This window comes from Aotus nancymaae, unplaced genomic scaffold, assembly GCF_030222135.1.
Source record: "Aotus nancymaae isolate 86718 unplaced genomic scaffold, 86718_ANA_hifiasm-v0.15.2.pri h1tg000029l, whole genome shotgun sequence".
NCBI lineage: Eukaryota > Metazoa > Chordata > Mammalia > Primates > Aotidae > Aotus > Aotus nancymaae.
Genome location: NW_026988442.1, coordinates 24,344,752 through 24,367,963, shown reverse-complemented (window position 1 = coordinate 24,367,963; position 23,212 = coordinate 24,344,752). Strand labels below are relative to the sequence as shown.

Sequence of the window (23,212 nt, the reverse complement as noted above, 5' to 3'; positions counted from 1 at the left end):
GAAAATAAATATATAAATTTGAAAACTGACAGACCTTCCCAGGATTTTATTCTATGCCTGGCCCTGCATTTAAATGCAAGAAGCAGAAGGCTTGTGAGCTATAAATAGCCCAGGCCTCTTCTGAACAGTGGCGGGGAGAATTTGTAGGTTCTGTCTCCTTCCAACCTGGTGACCTGGATTACTTCCTTCCTGCAGTGGCTGCTTTCTTTGCTGCCTCCTCTGTCCATCCTTCATGGAGCAGAGCAAGTCGTCTCTGCAGATGTTCAGTGAGCACCTACACTGGGCCAGGCCCTGAGTGCTGGGCACAGGGACTTGAGTGAGACACTAGCATTGTCACAGCCTGGAGTGGCAACAGGTAAATATAGACACAGACATCCACAAGTGAGAATCGTATCTGTTGTGGAACCCCAAAGAGGGGTCCCCAGCTCTGGGAATCAGGGGAGGCTTCCTGGAAGAGAGGATGCTGGAGTTGAAAACTCCAAGAAGGAAGGAAGATGAAGGAGCCTGGGGAGGAGGTAGCCTGGAAGGAGGAGTCAGTGGGTCCGTGGGTGTCATGCTTGGCACAGTGCCTGGCCAGAGCATGCCTTTATTATTAGGCAAATCATATGTTTTTTGAGAGTATGTCCTGAGTTCCTTCAGTGACTCTGTGGCTTCTGGAATACAGTGATTGTGGGTAAGAAGGACACTCAGCATTTCGCTAGTCCGTGACTCAACATGCTCTGCATGTGCCTTTCATCTGCAGCCAGGATCCTTATCCCCAACCCAGACCACTTAATTGAAAATCGAGCGTGCAGCCTGGAATCTGTTGCTTCACAAGCTCCCAGGCGATTCTGCGATTCTGATGTTCAACCACATTTGGGATTCGCTGTGCTGATCCAGTGTCCCATCTGGGAACCACAGCTCAGTTCCCATCCCAGTCTCCCTGCTAGACAGGAGTTTATTCTTCCTTGGATGCCTCTAACAACAGCAAAGAGAGCTCACAACCTCCCAGGGGCTCCCCATTCAGTTGACAGGTAGCTCGACTGTGGAAAATCTTTCTTCCCCCTGGGCCCATTAATCAGATGTTGGGCTGGGCACAGTGGCTCATCTCATGCCTATAATCCCACCACTTTGGGAAGCTGAAGTGGCAGGAGGATTGCTTGAGGCCAGGAGTTCCAGCCCAGGCTGGGCAACATAGCAAAACCCCCATCTCTACAATAAATAAAAATCAGCCAGATGTGGTGGCATGTGCTGATAGTCTAGTACTCAGGAGGCTGAGGTATGAGGATTGCTGAGCCCAGGAGTTTAAGGTTACAGTGAGCTGTGATTGTACCACAGCACTCTAACCTGGACAGCAGCAAGACCTGATCTCCTGCCAAGAGAAAGAATTTTCAGAGTGTGTCTCTAAAAAATAAGACATTTTCACACTGTGATGATACTGGTGAGTAACATTTGTACAGACCTTTGTTGTACACAAAATATTCTCTTGATTTAGGAGGCCAAACATACATAGTTTTTTTTTTTTTTGGGGGGATGGAGTCTTGCTCTGTCACCCAGGCTGGAGTGCAGTGGCGTGATCTGGGTTCACTGCAACCTCCGCCTCTCGGGCTCAAGTGATTTTCCTGCCTTAGCTTCCCGAGTAGCTGGGATTACAGGCACCCATCACCATACCTGGCTAATTTTTTTTTTTTTTTTTTTGTATTTTTAGTAGAGATGGGGTTTCTCCATGTTGGTCAGGCTGGTCTTGAACTCCTGACTTCAGGTGATCCACCTGCCTCGGCCTCCCAACCTGGGATTCCAGGTGTGAGCCACTGCACCCAGCTAGATTTTTAATTCAGACAGACTCTGAAAATTCTTTCTCTTGGCAGGAGGGGATAGAGGGGAGGGGAAAGGAGAGGAGGAGGGGAGGAAACTGGTATTCATGGTGCATGTGGAACAGGATAGAGTGTGATCAGCAAGTCAGTGGACTTTGGCTCCAAACGGCCAGTGTTCCTGTCCCAGTCCTGCCACCTCTAAGCTGCGTAAACTTTGTTGAACCTCAACTACTCTATCTGTAAAATGGGTATAATATAGGGCGTATTTCACAGATTGTTATGGAGATTAGGTAAACAAATCCATGTTAATTGGGTAACATAGCACCTGTCACCTGTGCCCAAAGAATGCTAGCTGCTTTTATCATCACATTGTCATTGTCATTATCATCATCACCACCATCTCTTCCATCGACTATATGCCAGCTTGGTACAAAGTGTGTCAGTTTCTCAGTCTGCCCTCTCCTCCTGCCCTGTCATCTTGAACCTCATCTCACACTGCTCCCTCTTGCTCTGTCTGCTCCAGCCACTCTGGTCTCCTTCGGACTACCAGACATGTCTGCCACGGGCCTTTATGTTTCTGTTCCCTGTGTTGGGAATGCTTTCCCTGATCACTCTGTTTCAAAGAGAAACACCCATCCCTGCCCTCACTGCCTTCTAGCATCCTCTGTATCTTTCTGTATTTGTCTGGCTTGATGTTTGCTTGCCTGTTGTAGCATGGAGATTCAGGAGGACAGTTCACTTTTCCTTGTTTTGTTCCCTGCTCTAGGTCCAGTACCTAGAACAGTGCTGGACATATAGGAAGTGCTCAAAAAAATACTTTGTGAGTGAATGAATGAATGAATCTAATCTGATATAGGCTTCTATAGGGCTCTCAAACTTCACATGATGTCTCTTGTGTAATATTTTCAATCAACAAATAATCTCTGAACCCTCCTTTCTGCCAGGTTAGGTCTTAGGTTCAAGGGATAGAAAGATGAGTGAGAACATCCCAGTTCTTGATAAATGCACAGTCACATGAGGTGACCATGGTACAGTTCTCTTCTAAGCACTTAGACTATCGTTGTAACTACAGAATTATGCTGCTGTCCTGTTTCCTGTCTGTCTTCCACCCTAGACTAGAAGAGCTCAGTGAGTGAGGACCCCCATCTGTCTTGTTTAATGCTGCGTCCTTGGCACTAGTATGAAGGCTGGCACGTATATGTAAGCAGGGTGCATGAATGAAGAAATACAGGGTACAGCAGGATAGCGACTAGCAGAGAGGTCTGTGGGTGTACCAAAGAGGGGCGACTAGTCCTGCCTGGGGAGGGGTGGGGTGGGGCTGTGAGAGATTCACATGGGAGGTGAGGAACCTTCTGTCCCTTGCCTCGACTCTCATTTGGCCAACTATGGAGCAGCTTGGGAATGATGGTGAGGGTGTGGTTCCCCTCCCTCAGAGACTGGGTGGCCCTTCCATATTTCAGCTTCTGCCTGAGCTGCTGTCCTTGAAGTTAAAAATAGGGAAGGATGGGAGCACAAGGACATGCTGTCCTCTGCCACTGAGCAGGGATTCTCCTACCTCTTCTCAAAGGGGGCTGTAGGGTGGCAGGTTTGAGAAGCTAGAAGCTTAACGAATTATCCCTCTTACCCCCTTGCGGACAGGCACAGACTTCTTTCCCCAGTCTGGCATGACTCTGAATGAGCTGTATGGAATGTCACAGCTGGAAGGGCTCTCTGGGGTAGGCGGACATCTGGCAGGAAGCCCATCACCCTCCAGGCCTGGGATCTTGGCAGACAACACCAATCAATCAAGGCCTCCTTTCCTGGGACCATGGCAGGCATCACCAATCAATCACAGCACCCTTTTCTGCCAAGTCCAGGCACAGTCTAAGAATTCTTAGCACAGGGTATTTCAGGCAACAGCTACCAGAGTTGGCAAAAAAAAAAAAAAAAGAAAACCTATTTATCATCTCCAATCTAGTCCACTAGATTGGGAAATCTGGTGGGAAAACTGAAGCTCAAGGGAGGAGCAGAAAGTTGTCTGATGTCACATCGGAAGTCAGTAGTGGAGCTGGGACTGGGACAAGACCCAGGAGTTCTGAGTCCCTGCCAAGGCTTTTTCTTTTTCTATCCCCTGTTGCATCCTCTTTTCCGCAGGAACTAAGGTTTGCAGGTTTGTGTATGCAAAAGAATGGCTTTTAGGCTAGGAATGGTAGGCAGTTCACACTTGTAATCTGAGCTATTTGGAAGGCTGAGGCAGGAGGATCCCTTGAACCCAGGAGTTGAAGACCAGCTTGGGCAACATGGCAAGACCCTGTCTCAACAAAAAACAAAGTAATTAGCCAAGCATTGTGGTACCAGCTACTCAGGAGGTTGAGGCGGGAGGATCACTTGAGCCTGAGAAGTCAAGGCTGCAGTGAGCTGTGATTGTGCCACTGCACTCCAGCCTCGGTGACAGAGTGAGACCCCTGTCTCTTAAAAAAATAAGAAAAAAAAAAAAGAATGGCTTTTAACCCAAGGACTGCAGGCTCCCAAACTTTATGCAACATACTGTATGTGCTGGCAGGTCCTTTTCTAAGAGCAAGTAGCTTTTATCCACTCTCAAGAGGCTCCTTGAACAATGAAGAAGGCAAAGAAATCAGAAAAGAGTGAATGGAATGGGCTGGAGTCTTGCTACTCAATGTGTGGGCCACAGACCAGCAGCATTGACCTCACCTGGGAGTTGTGAGAAATGCTGAATCTCAGGCCCCACCTGAGACCTACTGAATCAGAATCTTTATTTTAACAAGATCCCTGCATGATCCATTTGCACATTAAAGTTTGAGAAGCCTGGGCTGGATTTCCTTCAGCCTTTAGTGTCTGTGTGGAGGACCTGCTGAGTGCCAGCCAGTGTCCCTGTCCACATTTAAGAGAGAGAAAAGCAACCAATGGAAGTGCCTTAGCCAAGGTAGGGCTCAGCTGCTCTGCACCTCTGCTAAGGCCAAATCAAGGAAGAGATTTGTTTAAACTGTTTCAAGGTTAAAGGTAGCACTGCTCATCCAAGGAGTAGGAGATCCAGCATGCATTAAGCACATATGTGGGAGGTTCTTGGGAAGCCTTAGTGGACACTGGGTTAGCTGCCATCCTGCAGAGCAGTCTGGAGAGAGGTGGATTTTAAGTAGTTGTGGGACATGGATGAGCTGAGCTGGAGCAACAGGGGATGTGCTGCTTAAGGCCAACATCACTACAGCCTCTAGTGCTGAGAACAGCTAGTTCAAGGTGGGTTTGCTCTGTGAGTGCTGGTGCCAGGTAGTTTCAGGTGGTCTTAACTAAGCCTAGCTAGCTCTGGGTCTTGCAGGCTCTGGAGGAAGCTGGCCATGTGTAGATTGAGGAAGGTGGTGGTGGGGAGCCTGAGGCTTGCCGTCATGGGGCTGGGAGGAAGGAATTTCCTCATTTCCAATCCCACCCCATCCCCTACATCTCTGCTCCCCATGTACCCACTGCATGTTTTCATCTGTGGGCCTTTGTAGGGATATATGTGCACATGTGTTATCCAAAGATGACATCTGAGTAGCCAGACTCTATGGCTTGGCCTTGTCTGGCCTTTGCAGCAGATTTTCCACACTGCTTCTGGCTCGGGGGGAGTCTCCCCTGTGGGCTCCTTGACCCTCTTGGGGTCAGTGTAGAACAGGGGTTAATAGCCTGACCTGGGAGATAAGATGAAGTGGAAGGAGATATATATAAGCTTTTGAGATATAATTCACATACCATGCTGTTTGAATATAATTCACATACCATACTGTTTACTAGCTTGAAGTGAACAATTCAGTGGGTTTTAGTATTTAATATATTCACAGAGTTGTGCAACCATCACCATAGTCAATTGTAGAACATTATCATCACCCCTGTACCCATGAGCAGTCACATCCATTTGCCCCTCCCTCTGGCCCTTGGCAACCACTAGTCTGTTTTCCAGTTCTATGTATTTACCTGTCTTGGACATTTCAAATAAGTAGAGTCATAGAAGAGACAGTCTTTTATGACCAGCTTCTTTCACTTAGCATTTCTCAGCTCACTGCAACCTCAGCCTTCCCGGTTCAAGCGATTCTCCTGCCTCAGCCTCCTGAGTAGCTGGGATTACAGGCACATGCCACCACAGCCCGGCTAATTTTTGTATTTTTTAGTAGAGACAAGGTTTCACCATATTGGTCAGGCTGGTCTCAAACTCCCACCCTCAGATGATCCTCCTGCCTCAGCCTCCCAAAGTGCTGGGATTACAGATGTGAGCCACTGTGCCTGGCCCAGTACTGTGTCTTTTTTATGGCTGAATAATACTTTATTGCATGGCTATACCACAGTTTGTCCATTCATCTATGGATGGACATTTGAGCTGTGCCACTTTTTGACTGTCACAATTAGTGCTACTGTGAACATTTGTGTTCAGCTTTGTTTGGATGGAACGGATTTATTTTGCATTCTTCCCCTCTGACCCTTACTTGCTGTGGGTCCTTGGGCAAACTACTTCAATTCTCAAAGCCTCAGTTTTCTGAGAGTTTCTGAGAAGCAGGGACACCACTCTCTATCTCAGAGTGTTGTTCATAATAGTAACTGCAATTTACGGAGTGCCCATATCTTACTGTGACAGTCATTGTGCATATGTTATGTCATTGAGTTCAGTCTCACAGAGGATATAAGATGTTTATTTCACATCTGTGATAGCCTCTGTGCTATCAGGGGCTAATATGTTACCTTGTTGGAACAAACCATTTGGTGCCTTAAGGAGTTCTCTTTCCAGTGTATGTGGGGAGGAGGGAGCTTCCCTGCCTCCCCTACATGTTTGGCATTGTCTCTCTGTTAAAGGCCATATTTCTTTCCTTTCCTTTCCTTTCAAAAAATTTGAAATACACACAGATAAATGTGCAACAGCTGGAAGAACTCCCTCTGTCATTCCTCTGCCATGAGACCAGCTTGTCCCATATAGGGCTTGCCCCTTCACCCTTGGTCCCAGTACAGTTTGTGGGATAGAGCCATAGCTAACTCATAAAATATGTTAAGTATGGCCAGGCGCGGTGGCTCATGACCGTAATCCTAGCACCTTGAGAGGCTGAGGCAGGCAGATCATTTGAGGTTAGGTGTTTGTGACCAACCTGACCAACATAGTGAAACCCCATCTCTACGAAAAATACAAAAAAAAAAAAAAATTAACCAGGCATGGTGGTGCATGTGCATGTAATCCCAGCTACTCAGGAGACTGAGGCAGGAGAATCACTTGAACCTGGGAGACAGAGGTTGCAGTGAGCCAAGGTTGCACCACTGCACTCCAGCATAGGCCACAGTCCATCTCCAAAAAAAAAAGTATGTTAAGAATGAACAAGAACTAAACCTTTGTTCTATAAGCCACTGAGATTTGGGGGTAACTTGTTATTGCAGCATAACCTAGTAAGAGCTTACTAATACATTTAATCCTTACAACAATAGGTGGAGTGGGTTCTATTTTTTTTTTTTTTTTCTGTTTCGCAAGGGAACTTAGGCTCAGATTGGTTCAGTAACTTTCATTAGTTTACTCAGAAAGTGGCAGAGGCATGCTTCAAGTCCCAAACCCGGTTATTCTGGCTCCAGAGCCTGTTCTCTTAAGACGGAAGTATGTAGGCTGTATTTGGTGAATGATGAGTAATTCCGTGTGGATAGAACACCTGGTATGTGCATCATGGCAGACTTGTAGTATAGGTTTAGGGCAAATCCTGGAAGTCTTGAATGCTGTGTGGATTGTACAGCTTCCCAGTGCCATATGGGGCCATAGACTCTACCTTTTGCCCACAACCCAGTTCCTTCCAAGGCTTGTTTCACTTGTCCCAAATGCTGGTGGGAATAGCTTCCTGAGGAAAAACAGCTTTTTGTAGGACTGTGAATTGTCTTCCTTCCAATGATTGCGGAAATGCCTCTTCTTTAGGAAGTCTTTCCACGTTGGCTTGAAGAGAATAAATGACTTTCCCCGACCACCGCTGCTCAGCGTAGGACCTCCCCCTACCCCAAATGCATTTACTCCGCATCCAGAACTTTTTGTCTTCAGTTTTCATTTGATTCCGCATTTTCCCCTTCACTTTATCTACATGTTTTTATTTGTCGATATAACCTTCAGTCGTACTGAAAGGTAGCGCTTGCATGTACAATGAAACCTTCTGATTTTATTTGCAATCAAGTATAATTCAGCATTGAATCATTTCTGCTTACAACCCAGACCGTTCCTCTACCTCCAGTGCTGTGTTAATTACCCTTCTCCTCAGCTCCCATAATATTCTGTGTGTATCTCTGCCCTTATATTATGCCACGTTGTAATTATTGCACAATTGCCCCTTTACTTGTCTATCTCTTCTGGTAGACTGGGAGTTTCAGCAAGGTCTGGGTTTAATTCATCTGTGTTATGAGTCTACAGCATAGGCTCTGGCCCTGAATAGGCAATTAGTAAAGAGTTTGTTGAATGAATGATAATTACTTATCTGTTTCATGTCCCCTCCCCACTCTACTACCTGTAATCTCCTTAAGGTCAAAGACTGTATCTTATTCAAATCCTCAGGGCCAAGAACAGCATGGCATAGGAAATGAGCTCAATAAATGTATATTTTGTTGGATACGTGAGAGTAACATTTCCTTCCAGGGGCATAACCCTTTAGAGTTAAAAAACACATTCTATATTTGTTATCCAGCTGATTATCTCAAAATCTTTGCATGTGTGCTCTCTCTCTCTCTCTCTCTCTCTCTCTCTCGTTCTCAAATCCTTATCATGTGCCCTTTGCTTCTCTTGCTTTCACTCATTTCATCTCTGCATCTTTATGATCTCCTCCTCTTTCCTCTTCAGATCCTCTTGGAAAAAGATCTGAGGCACTCATCCCTTCCCCCAGTGTAGAGCAGCCTACAGGGCAAAAATTGCATTCTGGCCTGCATTGAACCAAGATCACATCCTACATGCCAGCTTTGTAATTATGGGTAGGTTCATTAACCCCTGAGCTTCAGCTTTCCCTTCTGAAAATGAAGACAATATTTACCTTCACTGGTGGTTGTGAAGATTAAATGAAATGATGAATGGTGAGTGCCTCCCATAGGCTCTGGTTGAACTCAGTAAATGGAAGTTCCTGTCTTTATGTGGAAAGGTGATTCTTTGAGGATGGGATTTCAGGCATCAGCAAGCCAGTGGGAAGGAATGGAAGGACTTACGGTTTAAAAACAACCACAGGATAGGAATGCTTCGTAGTTCTAAAATCTCCCTTCCTTGTGAGCCCCACCTCTGCCCTAGGCAGGCCCAGTCCTCGGTACTCGATCAGCACCACGGACACTTCCAGCACGTGCCAGTTCTTTGCTGTGGACTTAATCGCATTTTAGTGGCCTTCAGCTGCAAGTCACAACTTTATTTTATGTGCCACCGAGGGAGCTAAGATATGTCAGAATGTAACTCTGACATGCCATTGGTTGCCATTCACATCTTAATTTTGGAGATGTTGAAAAAAATGCTTGTCTTAGAATTGATGAAATAACAAGTTTGCTAGAGGTGATATCAGTGAGCAGTTGACCACTGACCTTTAGAGAGGTTAATAATGATAGCCAGTACTTACTGAATGCCAACTGTATTCCAGGCCTTTTCTCCTCCTTAATCTCTTGTCCTGGGTGCTATCTGACCTTGATACACATTCTCTTAACAAAGATTACATTTTGGGAATATAAATGTGAGCCAGATATACAGTACATCAGCAGTCTTTCCACCATCCTTTTCTTCAAATATTCCAGTCTTGAGCCTCACTTCTTTAGAACATTGCTTCCTGCCAAACGATCATCTAATGTGTTAACCTTTCCAGTCCACACTGTGGTTAACCCACCTAAAAGGGATTTCAAATGCATATTCTGTGACCCAGCAGTTGCTCTCCTAGGTGTGTGCCCTGAAGAACTGTGCAGAAATGGTCACCAAAAGACACATACAAGAATATTTTTGGCAGAGCTATTTGTAATATCCCATTACTGGAGGCTACCCACCCAGATGCTCATCAGCAATAGAATGGATGAAAATTATTTTGATATATTCACACAATGTACTACAATATGTCATGAGAATGAATGAACTGCAATGAAACGATCAACATGGATGAACCCCACAAACATCGTGTTGGGTAAAAGAAGCCAGTTGCTAAAGAATATACACTAGGTGGCTTTGTGTACTGAAAGCTACAAAATAGGCAAAACTCAGTCTGTGAAGTTTGGATAATACTACTTTTGGTGGAAAGTAACTGGACGTGGCATGTGGGCCTTCTATAGGGCACTGGTAATGTTCTGCTTCTTAATCTGGGTGCTGGTTTCGTAGAATTTTGTAATATTCATCAAGGTATACACTTATAACTGTGTGATATATAATTGTACAGTTTTCTTTATGGGTATTATCCTGCAACAAACAGTTGTTTTTAAAAGCACCTTTCTCTTCTCAGAAGAGGAGAGAATGCTGAGACTTTGGTATGCAGGATGATGGGTAAGAACTTTGAGGGACAGCTGGTCACATGGAGGATTTGGCACCATTCAGTGTGAATAGAATGTAGAGCACACTAGAGAAAAGGGAAAAAAATGAGGCTGGAAATGTAAATTGGGACCAGGTCAGAAAGACAGTATGTGTTAAATTTGAATTTATTCTGCAAGCAATGGGTGCTATTGAAGGGCTTTAGTCAAAGGGATGATGTGTTCAGGATTGAGGTTTGGGAAGCTGAAGCAGGCCATAAAGTGGAGAAGAAACTGGCAGATGAGGACACTCTGGTGGCGTGGACACCAGTTAGCATAGAGGAGGACACTGAGCCACAGAGCGTTTAAGTAACTTTCTCAAGATCACACAACTAATAGGGTGACTGGGGCCAGGTTTACAACCCAGGCATTCAGGCTCCATTGTCCATGCTTTTAGCCATTAGGCCATGCTGACTCCCGAAGATGCTCTAGAAATAGTGAAAGGCTGTCAGCTGAAAAGGAGCAAGGAGGTTGGCAGTTAGGAGGCCTGGATTTTTTTCTTCCTGAGATAGGGTCTCTGTCACCCAGGCCGGAGTGCATCTATTATCGTAGCTCACTGTAGCCTCAAACTCTTGGGCTCAAGCCTTCCTCCCACCTCAGCCTCCTGAGTAACTGGAACTACAGGTATGGGCTAGTAATTTTTAAATTTTTTGTAGAGACAGGGTCTCACTATGTTGCCCAGGCTGGTCTTGAACTCCTGGGTTCAAACAGCCCTGCCATTTTGGCCTCCCAAAGTGTTGGGATTACAGCTGTGAGCCACTATGCCCAGCCTGAATGTGAATACCAACATGGCCATTGACTCCTGCCCCCTCTCCTCTTTGGGCCTCAGTTACCCTCTGTAAAATAAATGTGTTGATCTGGATGATCCCTAAGTTCCTTCCAGATGACTCTTTTCTTATTTTAAGGGAGGGCAGATTCTGATAGCTCCAGAGAGAAGAAGGGGAAGATTAGGGCCCTCACAGAAGTAATCAGGGTTGTGCTTCCTCCACCCATCCTTGTAGACACAGCTAGAGGCAACATCACTGCCCTGGAGGCCTGAGTACCTGCAGATGGTTCTCAGCCCTTGATTTTCATATGTATTTCAGGACCTGGACAAGGGAGGCATGTGAGGCCCAAGTCACTGGGAATAACTAGGCCAGGGAGAGGTTGACCATGGAGGAACAAGAGGCAGCAGCCTCCAGGGTATTTATCTCAGAGAGACAAGAAGGGTAGTTGCTATGCGAAGGGGAAGCAGTGAGCCAGGGGCCTTGGTGCCTCTCGCATCATAGTTTAAAATAACCCAGTCACCCACAGCTCTTGTGTCTGGGGGAGCTTCACAGGCTGCTCTATGGACTCAGAGTGGACACTCACACTGACCAGGATGTGGTTAGCGATTTTAAAGCCTGGGACCTGGAAGGAACAGGTCATGGAGCCTCTCTCGGCCTGAAGCTTCTCATCTGGAAGTCAAAGATGATAATACCCATTTTCAATAAAATGTCAAAGTGGGGACTAGTTGAGTTCTCTCCTTCTCCTTCCCCCACCACATCCCTGGAGTCTTGTGGTTAAGAGTATATGATGATCTGTTTTCACACAGACCTGGTTTCAAGCCTAGCTCTGTCTTAACTGGTATAACCTTGGACAAGTTGCTGAACTGTTCTGAGTCTGTTTCCTTGTTGTAACATTAGGATAATATTACTTGTCTTTCAGAGTTATGGTGGGGTTAAATTATATATGTATATATGATTTGTATATGGTACAGGGTAAAAGCTAAAAACAATAGAATTTTTTTTCATAATTTATCATCATTTTATTATCCTGTTCCTCATGGATACTTGCTTTTGGGAGAACTCACATTAAACATATTCATATTCAAGTATAAACAGCAGAGTGAGATCTACTTGTTTACTGGGGCTAAGTCCTAAAGCCAATTCAATTTAGCTCACTTTCAGTGGGGATGGGCAATGTGGGTGCTGTCCCTGGTGCTGAATGGAAGTAAGTGAGGAATCAGCTCAGGCTGTAAACACAGACATCAACTAGGTGGATGAGAACTGTGTTTCAAGGTGCCGTGGAATAGTTACCCCAAGAGAAGTGAAGATTGAAGTGTTCTGAGACTCAAGGAGTCTGATGAGGGACGTCTTTGTGGGAAGAGATGGCATTTGAGTTCTGTGGTGGAGCTTGGTGAGTTTACTTTAGGGCACATTTAAAACATGGCTTTGGAGCCAGAATAGCCTGGGTTTGAAGTCCAGCTGCACCATTAGTAGTTGGTGCGTGTCCTTGGGAAAGTTACTTAACTTTCTTAATCCTCATTTTCTTGCTCTGTAAAGGGGGGGCAGTAGCTATCTCATGGTTTATTGTGAGAATTAAGTAGGATGATACCTTTATAAAACACTTGGCATGGCTTATAGCACAATGGTAATAGCCATATTAATAATAGCCAGATTTTTTTGAGGGCTTAACCTGTGTTTCAGCCCACCTAGGCCGTCCTGAGGGTTAAATGTCATCGCATTTTTACATTGCTTGCTTGTTAACATTTAATGCTCACACAGTCCTGAGAGTCTGGTGCTTTTATCCCTGTTATATGATGAAGAAACTGAAGTACAAAGTACCCAATAAATTGTAGGTGTTATTTAAAGCTAAACTCTGGAGGATGGTTAGAAATTTGATAGGGAAGATGAGGAAGGCAGGAAAGGAAAGGAGTGAGAGCCAGGACGAGGAAGTTACTGAGGATGTACAGTATTTCTCAGGATGGAGCAATGAGGTTCTGGCTGGGCTGGGATATACAGACTGGGAGGGAGACAAGTAGCTGATGGTTGGGGGGAGTCAGAAAACGGAGAGTCTTGGATGGTGGGTGCAAACACTGAACCTAATTCAGCAGGCAGTGAAGAAACATTCTAAGGGTTTTGTTTTTGGTTTTGTTTGAGATAGGATTTCACTTTGTCACTCAGGCTGGAGTGCAACCTCAACCTTCTTGGCTCAAGTGATCCTCCTACCTCAGCCTCTCTATCAGCTGGGACTACAGGTGCCCATCACCATGCTCAGTTAATTTTTGTATTTTTTTGTAGAGGTGGGGCTTGGCTGTGTTGCCCAGGCTGGTCTCAAACTTTTGGGCTCAAGTGATCCACCTGCCTTGGTCTCCCAAAGTGCTGGGATTACAGGCATGAGCCACTGCACTCCGCCACTCTAAGGCTTTAAATAAGGTGTTGGCATGATTGAAGCTATGATTTATTTATGAATTTGTTTGTATTTACTTTCATTTGCATTATAGAATTAATATATTAATTATAAAAATTCAAATGACATAGAAGCACAAAAAAATTCCCTTCCCAATGTGCTGGTTAGGTATAAAAGGGTACAGCTACAGTTATGATGCGGGAGCCCACCTGTGTGAAGATTTTTGAACTTTGACTTGCTAAGGGCCTGTCTTAGGTCAGGTGGCCCTAAAGCAGACCCTGAGATGAGATTCACATGCAGGTAGTAGATGAAGAAAGTGCCCCCAGAACAGACACAAGGAAGCAGAACAAGACAGGGCAGGAGGCACGCAAGGGTGTGCTGCCAGGCAGATCCTGAAGAGGGCAGCTCCAGCTCCGCTGTGAGGTTGCTCTGGGGCCTGTGTGAAGCCTCAGCGTTGTTCTGACCTAGGGCATCAGAGGTTTGATGAGGGTTCATTCTCCTGTTTCATTTAGTCTTTGATGAAGGGCAGGGCAGAGGCAGGTTAAGGGTCATACATTTCCAGACACTTCTAGCTCTGCCTATGTGGGGGCAACATGGGCTCAGTAGCCCAAAGAAAGTCTTCACACCCCACCCCAGAAAAAGGTGACACGTACTGGCTGTGGGAAGCCACAGCACACAGCATGCTACAGTGGGGAGGGGGCTCATAGAAGTGGTAAAAATGGGGTCTTGCAGGAGGATCACATTGTTCCTTGCAGTGGGTTAAGTGAGGGTCTATTTCTGGGTCCTGATGGACAACAAGCCAAGGCTGTTAATTTTTCCCTGGCTCCCATCAGTGTGTGTTTTATCAGCAGATGCAGCACTTGAAAGTGTGTTTAACATCTTCACAGGGGCTTCCACCTCCCAAAAGGGTGTTCAGTAGATGTTGAGAGAATGGAACAGCCATGCTTCAGGGCCTGGGAGCTGAGTTGAGGCCCTTGGACCTGGTCGTGAGCAGTCAAAAGAGAATGGTTTAGTAAGCTGCCTGGATGGAACGGTGGGCTGGAGACACACTGCTAGAGATAAGAGAGAGTGTGGTGGGTGACATGGTGGCCAGAGGCTGTTCTCTGAGGAAGTTAGTTGGTGAAAGAGGTGGGAGAACTAGAAAGGGCCAGAGGATGGAGACGCAACAGACTCAAGGCCCAGAGAGGACAAACGGGGGAGGAGGTTGTGGTGAGTGTGGGAGGAGGTGGGATGCCAAGGATGGACACGGATCAGCCATGGCCAGGAGAAAGATGGCCCCCTCCTTTCAGAGAGGAGGACAGTGTCAGGCAGGTGAAAGGTCAGGATGGTGACTGTATTTGTCAGAGTTCTCTAGAGGGACAAAACTAATAGGGTAGATGTATATATATAGGAGTGTTTATTAAGGAGTGTTGACTCACATGATCACAGGTGAGGTCCCACAGTAGGCCATCTGCAAGCTGAGGAGCAGGGGAGCCAGTCTGAGTCCCAAAGCTGAAGAACTTAGAGTCAAATGTTCGAAAGCAGGAAGCATCCAGCACGGGAGGAAGATGTAGGCTGGGAGGCTAAGCCAATCTAGTCTTTCCACATTCCGCCTGCTTTTGTTCTGGCCATGCTGGCAGCTGATTAGATTGCGCCCACCCAGATTGAGAGTGGGTCACCTTTCCCAGTCCACTGACTCAAATGTTAATCTCCTTTGGCAACACCCTCACAGACACACCCAGGAATGATACTTCACATCCTTCAGTCCCATCAAGTTGACACTCAATATTAACAACCACAGTGACATTTGGCAGTGAGGAAGAGCAGAACAAAGGGAACACATCTTCTCAGCCATGTGGGATGGATGGATCTTGGTGGGGGCAGTTGAAAGCATTGGAACAGTCACTTTGGAGACTATGGCCAAGTTAGCGAGAGAGGACCCACAGAAGAGGTAGGTGGCAGAGGTTGGATGGTGGACATTGCTGTGGTTGGGTCCAGTGGTGGTCTTCAGCTTAGAGAAGGTGGCGTGTCAAGGGAAAAAAATGTGTCTATGAGGGTATCAGCAAGATAGTTGGCAAGGGCAGATGTAGGGGCATTGGAAGGTCTTTCTCCCTCTGCAGTAGTTTGGCTTTTTATGTTTGGCACCACTTTGTGCCCAGCACTGTGGTAAACATCTGTCATTTAACCCTCTCAACAGCTCCGGGGGAAGGTGCCGTCCAACTTGCCCCACGTCTCCATACCTGGGCCTTGTGACTGCACAGCCATGCTCACCTGTGTGGGAGCCAGGGCTGCTGTGAGGCAGATCCTAGAGGCCTGGTTGGGAACTGCTTTGGGGGTTGTAGGGTGCCACACACATGCAAGGCACAGCTCTGGGGCACTGAGTTGTTTGTCATGCTCTGCTCCTCCTCTTCCGGGAGAAATGTGTCAGACCCAGGTAGGCGGAGGTGGAAACGCAGTGGGGGCTCCCAAACAGGGCTCACTCAGCAGGGAGGGAGGGAGCAGAGGCAGGTGTGTGCTGCCTGCCTGCAGGGTGCCCAGTCATAGTTCTGTATCCCCAGTGTGGGGTGGAGGGGGTGTTTGTCCCTGCACATCTGACAGGGACATATGTACAATGCTGTGTGTGTGTGTGTGTGTGTGTGTGTGTGTGTGTGTGTGTGTCTGAACAGGGACATCTCTGTGTCTGAGACTGTGTTTCTGAATGTGCATGTGAGTGTTTCTATGTCTTTCTCTGTGTCATTGTACCTGATATACACAGAGAAATACAGAAACAGTGGAGAATGGAGGGTTGAGGGGAGGCTGCAGATACAAGCTAGGGAAAGAACAGATGACGGAATGGAGTAGAAACACAGATATAAGGGCACACATGCTCTCCCACGTGTTCAGAAACACCCAGAAAAGTTGTGTATATACCTACCCACTTAGCCTCAAACACACAGAGCGACAGGCAGGTGGAGACCCCTGCGAACATACTCAGACCTGCATTAACACACTCTGCATGCATATTCCTCTGTGTGTGTGTGTGTGTGTGTGTGTGTGTGTGTGTTACTGTGTGTTTTTCTGAGTGTAGGTGTCTGTGTGTCTGAATAACACAGACACATGTGGGAGACAGAAAGATGAGGCTACACATTCTGAGAAACAGAGTGTATGTATATATATAGATGTATGTATAGATATACATGCATGTATGTGTGTACATGTGTGTGTGATTCTTAGAGGCAGGGAGGAAGGAGATTCCATTCTGGAGTTGGGAGGAGGAGGGAGGCCCTGAAAAGGCCAGCAGGAGGTATCCTGGCCTTGCCCTGCCTCTAGTGAGCAGGCCCAGCTCTCCTGTCCTCTGGCAGAAGCAGGATGACTGGGTGTGATTGGGGCTGCTTTTCCCCAGTGGGTCAATCAGCAAGCATTGAAGGATCCCCTTGGGTATAAGCCCACTTCTGGACTTCATGGGACCATGAAAAAGATCCCACTAATGACCTACCCCACCTCTAGGAAGCCCACAGTCCCTTGAATCACTAGGCCATGGAGCAGGGAGCAGACACCCTCCTGGGGGTGTGTCCTGGCTCCCCGCCTTGCTAGCTCTACCAGCGTGGACAAGTCCTGACCTCTCTGTGCCTCCCGTTTTGGGCACTGGATGGGAGTAAACAGCAGCATTCACTTTATGGTTGGTTGTGAGGATTAAGGCTGCTCTCAAGGCAGACATTGGTCCATCTCACAGTTACTAGATGAGCTCTACAGTGGTCTAGACTCTGCTCTTGGTGCTGAGGCTTCAAGAGTGAACAAAGTTCCCTGTCCTCATGGAGTTTACAGTCTTAGCGGAGGAAGCTGGCCAAAACACCAACATTGTCTAATGCATTTGGGTAGTGAGCATTAGGAGGAAAACCAAAGCAGGAGTCAGGGCAGAGTGGGGCAGGGGGTGGGAGAAGGCTGCTGTTTTGGAGCAGCCAGGAGTAGTCAAGAAAGATCTTGGATAAGGTGATGTTTGACCAAGAATGGAAGGAGGAGTAGGCTGCTGATGGGAGCCATCTAGCCTCATAGGAGACTACTGTTCTCCCACTTTGCAGTTGTGCAAATAGAGTCACAGAGAGGCTGAGTAACTTGCCCAAAGTCTCCCAGCCACTGAGAAAGATATCCAGGATTTGAACCCATGTGATCTGGTTTCAGAGTGAGTAGTCCTTGATCGACTATTTGGCAATGTCTGCAGATATTTTCGATTGCGGCAACTGGACTGGAGCAGGGTGGGGTGGGGGGTGCTACTAGTATCTAGTGGGCAAAGGTCAGAAATACTTTTAGACATTCTGTGATGTACAAGGCAGCCCCTCGTGCACAGCAGTATGCCATCCAAAGTGCCAGTCTGCTGAGGTCAAGAAACCCTGGCCAAAATCCATGCAAAGCACTTGACACAGTAGGAAACATAGTGGGTGCTCAATAAATAGTAGCTGAAGAGGAGGAAGAGAAATGATTTGGAAAAGGTTGCAGGGAAGAAATGAATCAAGGGGAGAAAAAGCACATGTAAATGAATCCATCATTTAACAAAACTCATGCAATACTGTTTGTTGGTAGGGTGGGTACTGGTGAGGCCAGGGGTCCTAGGAGGTTGATGGTCTGGGGGTGCAGGTTGAAGCTGGACAGCCACCAGCTGCTGAAACACCGCTAACCAGATGACTCTTCTCTCTGTCCACCTCCCACCTGTGTCTCTCTCCCCATCTCTCTTGGTCACTTTGCCCAGAAGGGGACAGCCGGAGGCTGAAGGGGGCCATCCAGAGGAGCACAGAGACGGGCCTTGCAGTGGAGATGCCCAGCCGGACGCTGCGCCAGGCCAGCCACGAGTCCATCGAGGACAGCATGAACAGCTATGGCTCGGAGGGCAAGTGAGTGTGGGGCCACCGGTCCTCCTGGTGCTTGCACTCTTTTGCAGTGGGCTGTGGGAGGGACCGAGCAACCCCTCTGAGAGCCCTGGAGCAGCTCCAGGTTGTGGTGGGCACCAGCTCAGGGCTCCAGGGTCATCCTCATCTTCAGAAAAGAGGCAGTATAACAGCAAAGCCCCAAGGGAGAGTGAGCAGAATGCAGGCTCTGGAACCCAACTGCTTGGATTTGAATCTTGGCTCCACCCCTTTCCTACTGTGTGACCTTGGGCAAGGTCTCTCTGCCACACTTTCCTCATCTGTAAAATGGGATTAACAGCATCAGCTTCATAGGGGTGTTATGAGGATTAGATGTTTATAATCCGCATAATGCAAGGGTAATATTTATACACAGCATGAGGCAGTGTTTGGCACTAAGTGCTATGTATTAGTGCTGCTTAAGAAATAAAGAAGGGTGTAGAGAGGGGCTTTATTATCATCATTATTTCCTCTTTTTAGTTTCTTATTTCCTGTTGGTTTTGAAAAATATGTAGTACTTCTTTTTATAAAGGCGTTTCTTGAGCATCAGCTCACTAGACAGTAGTGTGGCCCGCTCCTTGCCAGTGTTTCCCTCTGGGCTTCGTGTCAGAATCGCCGGGAGCACATTACCAATGCAGATCTCAGAGCCCCATGTCCAAGCTGCTGAATTAGTCTGTGGGAGTGTGGCCTGAGAACTCCACTGTTAAAAAGCCTAACCTCGAAGAATTCACCTAGACTAGAGGTTTCTCATTTTCACAGGCCCCTTTGAGAATTTCAGGAAAGCAATGGGCCCAATTTTCCCCATACACACAGCCCCCAGTGCATGTACACACATTCTCCCACACACAGTCCTGCAAACATGCTTTTCTCATAATGATAGGGTATTCTCAGATTCCCCTAAAACCATGCATGGTTCCCCAGATGAAAGAAACTTTGATCCAAAATGACTTCCTTATCATACAGATGACCAGGGCACTCAGAGAGGTTAAGGAGCTCACTCTGCATCACGAAGTGTGCTACCAGGTCTGGAACCCAGGAGTCTTGACTCCCAGCCAGGGGTTATTTCACAGCGCTACATTGCCTCATGGTCCGAGCTGTCCTCTAAAGTCAGGGAGGTGGGCTGGGATGTCATGATTCTTGTGCACATGGGAAGACTGAGGCTTAGAAAAGTTAAGTGCCACAACTATCCAGCAAAGTAGCCACTAGATGCATGTGGCTGATTAAATAAGATGACACTTTCTGTTCTGTTGCACTAGCCATATTTCAAGTGCTTGTTAGCAACTTGTGGCTAGTGACAACGATATTGGATGGTGTAGAAAATAGAACATTTCCATCATCATAGAAAATTCTGTTGAACAGTGCTGGCTAAGTGACTTGTGCAAGGACATACACACAGGCACTGAGGGGTGGGGCTGGGGCTCGGCCTCCACCTTTTGCTTCCCTTCATTCCGGCCCTGCTCCTCAGTTGGGGACTCCTGTTAGCTAAAAGCCTTCCCCTTTCCCCACCCCGAGCCCCTCCTAAACTGGGCATCTCCAGCCTTGTGAATGGCCTTGCCTTAGCAGATGCTGCTGTTCCACCCACTTCCTAGCGAGACTTTCCCGTGGGTGAGAACAGGAGGAGGACAGCGGAAGGGAGAGGAGGAGGAGGAGGAGGAAGGGAGCCAGTGTTTTCTTTAACCTGAGAAACATGGCAAGGCAGCAGAACTTGGAGGAAGATATTCTCAGCATCTGGGGAGCAGTGGGGCGCTGCTGACAGGTGTGAGTGTCAGGGAGCCAGGAAGCTCAGGTCCTAGCACTGACTCTGCCAGTGCTCTGCCACTTATGCCCCGGCTCTGCCACTTATGCCCCTGGGTGGACCTGGGCACATTAGTGGGCCTCTCTAATGTTTGAGGAGGCCGGTAAACATCTGTTAGCCTCATGGGTGAGTCTGGAGGACTAGATTATGGGAAGGGCAGCGAGCTTCAGTGAGCAGTAGCAGGGAAGTGAAACCTGCATTTCCGTTTATAGAAGAGGAGGGGAAGGCTCAGAAAGGCCACATGACCTAGGGGCGCATCATCAGAGTGTGTTGTGAGGAAGAACCGAGGTGATGCCTGCAGGTGACAGATGTTTGGAACGTGGCTCTTGTTACTGTTTGCTGTAATAGGTTTTAAGGAACCAGAGAGTCTAATTACATTACAGAGAGGTTCAAAGCCAGGACTTAATAATGACATAGCCCTGGTGTGTGGTTCATTTGAGCTTCTTAGTAGCTGTGTGGCTTTAGGGAAGTTACTTCACCTCTGTGAGCCCAGTTTCTTCATCTGTAGAAAAGGGACAGTAACAGTGCAGACACTTAGAGTTGTCGTGAGGGTTCAATATGTTAATACATGTGAAGGCACTTTGTTAGCTATTATTGTTTGTTGTTAATGAAGCCACTATTTGTTGGCTATTTTGCTGCTATGGTCAGTTGTATTCTAATGGATATAGTGAGCCACCCCAGATATGATTGTGTCTGTAAAGTGCTTACTGCAGTGTAAGCACTGAGTAGGTGCTGGCTGTGATGATTGTGATTACTAAAAGCTCTCAGGTGGGTGTTCTGAGCCCAACTGAGGAGGTATCAGGTGGGTTGGAGGGTGCCGGGTCCAGCAGTGGGGTCAGTCTTGGTCTCCTGAGAGGGGCTGAGTGTTGGTGGATCCCAGCCAGGCCGGGCGCTGCCACCTGCCCAACACCTGCGTGAGGTAGGGACACAGAGGGACTGGTGGAGACATTGAGCTCTAGTCAGCCTCTTTGTTCTCCAGGCATTTTGGGCACTGGTTGGGCCCAAATGCCAGGCTCTGAAACAGGAAGGGATGTGACTGTTCTCCCCTCTCCCCACCCCTTGGGCTTCTGCCAGCCCAGCTGAGGCTTACAGGAGCCAGCCTCGCTTGAGCAACCCCTGCGAGGCTGCAGCCCCTGGCACCGCTGGGTCTGTCTGTGCTGGATCACTAGGCATATATATTCCTGCAAGTGGGCACAGGAGTGCTCCCACATGGATTTTGATTTGAGCAGATGTGATTGAGCACTTAGAATGTGCCAGGCAGTTGGGCTGGGCACCTGAGACACCCTGACCTCCATGAGCTTCCACTCTTGGACACTCACTAAGCAACTAACAGTGTGGGGAGAGCTGCAATGGACAGGTATAGAAAACTTGGGAAATGCTGTGTTCCCAGCCAGGTGTCAGGGATGGGGAAAGGGTGCATGTGGGTTGGGCGCTCTGTCAGTGAAGATGCCTTGAGTCCCAGGTTATGTAATACCAATGGACAATAGCTTCAGCCCTTGCTATTCAAAGGATGGTCCACAGCCCAGCAACACTGGCATGGGAGCTTGTTAAATATACAGAATCTCAGCCTCTACCCCAGACCCACTGAATCAGAATCTGTATTTTAATGAGACCCTGAGGTGGTTTGTATGCACATTAAGTAAAGAAGCCCTGGCTTAATGGTAATAATGGCCATAGCTAGCTCTTACAGAGAACACTTAGTATGTGCAGACACTATGCTGTGCTTTTACTTGTATTGACTCAGTTAATTCTCACAACAGCCTGACAGTGGCACTGTTAATATCCCCATTTTACAGATGAGGAAATGGAAGCTCAGAGAAGGTAAATAAGTTGCCCAAGGTCACACAGCCAGTCAGTGGCTGAGCTGGGATGCAAATCCAGGCATTGGGTATCTGCCCTTAACGTTTACACTCAACTCTTTTTCTCATTTAATAGTTGCATCTATCAAGATTTTTGGAGGTAGAGGCTTCCAAGATGGTTTGGGTAGTTCAAGGATGCCATCAAGGACCCAGAGCCCCTCTCTCTTTCTACATCATGGGCCTTAGCATGTTGGGCCAGCTGTGGTTGTTCCCTTAGGCTGGGGGAGAGCTTTCCTTCCTTGAGCCTGTTCCTGCCTGATCAAAAATTGGGGCTCTGTGTGTTAAGGATGGAGAGTCAACCAGCCACGCCCCCAGTCCAGGCCCATCTCACCCAGGAAAAGGGCAAGAGCTAGAGCTCAAGCCCCTCAGATGGGGCCATGAGAACAGAACCTTCCAGACATACTGTACTCCCCACCTGCCCTAATCCTGAGATACTCCCCATTGACTGTGTGCTCTAGTTTGGGTTTTCTCAGAACCAGACCTGAGACATGGGTTCAAGTGCAAGTGATTCACCTGGGAGGTGATTAGAAAATAATGGCAGAGGAGCATGTGGGAGAGAGGTGATGCACCCAATAAAGCCTACTTTAAGAAGTCAGCTTTCCCGGTAGGCAGCCAGAGCCAAGGTGTAGATCCCAGATCTGGGATCCCGTGTAGAACATGCACCTGGGAGTTCTCCCTCAGGCGGCAAGGGAGCTGAGGTATTTATATTCCAGCTCTTCCTAGTTACTGAGCAGTGGCTGTTCCCTGTTAATTCTCTGGCTCTTTCTGTGGTAAAATAAGCTTTAGAGGCTAAAGAAGCTCTTCGGGGGCCAGAGAAGCCTGGGCGAAGGCATGCAGACGCTGGCTATTAGAAGTCAGCAAGCACTGGCATAATAAGGGGTGGGGGATGGGCCAGCAGGGTGTGCTACACTGCCTGGGTACACAGGGCCACCATCTCCCCAGCTGCCCAAACCAGAAATCTGGGGTTCTCACAGACAGTTCCCCCTCTCCAATCCATAATCCACTCCCAATCCATAATCATGCTGTACCATTTTACTCTTAATGGTCTCTTGAATCCATCCATTGCTCCCCATCTCCATCTCCTGGTCAAGGCCATACATCGCTCTTGCCTGGACACCTGCAGGTCTCCTTTTTGGTCTGAACACCATAGTCTGCCACCCAGCACTTATTCTTCTGACCTTTTCCAGCCTCTCTCAGTCCCCAAACATGTGGGGACTCTACCATGCTGAACCTTTACCCTTCCCTTTCCTCATCTCCAGGTCTTTGCCTCCA

The 23,212-nt window shown here is 47.5% G+C and overlaps 1 protein-coding gene across 4 annotated transcripts in view; it reads left to right on the top strand.

Moving 5' to 3' along the window:
* RIMS4 (regulating synaptic membrane exocytosis 4) overlaps window positions 1-23,212 on the top strand; it is a 57,618-nt gene that overhangs the window by 20,025 nt on the left and 14,381 nt on the right. For 3 of the 4 annotated variants that reach the window (XM_012467256.3, XM_064382466.1, XM_012467257.2), the window contains exon 2: window positions 18,136-18,274. In XM_012467256.3, coding sequence (XP_012322679.1) covers window positions 18,136-18,274 — 139 coding nt within the window. Of the gene's footprint in view, window positions 1-18,132; window positions 18,275-23,212 lie in introns of all 4 variants that reach the window. The other variant, XM_012467255.3, reaches the window with a different exon arrangement.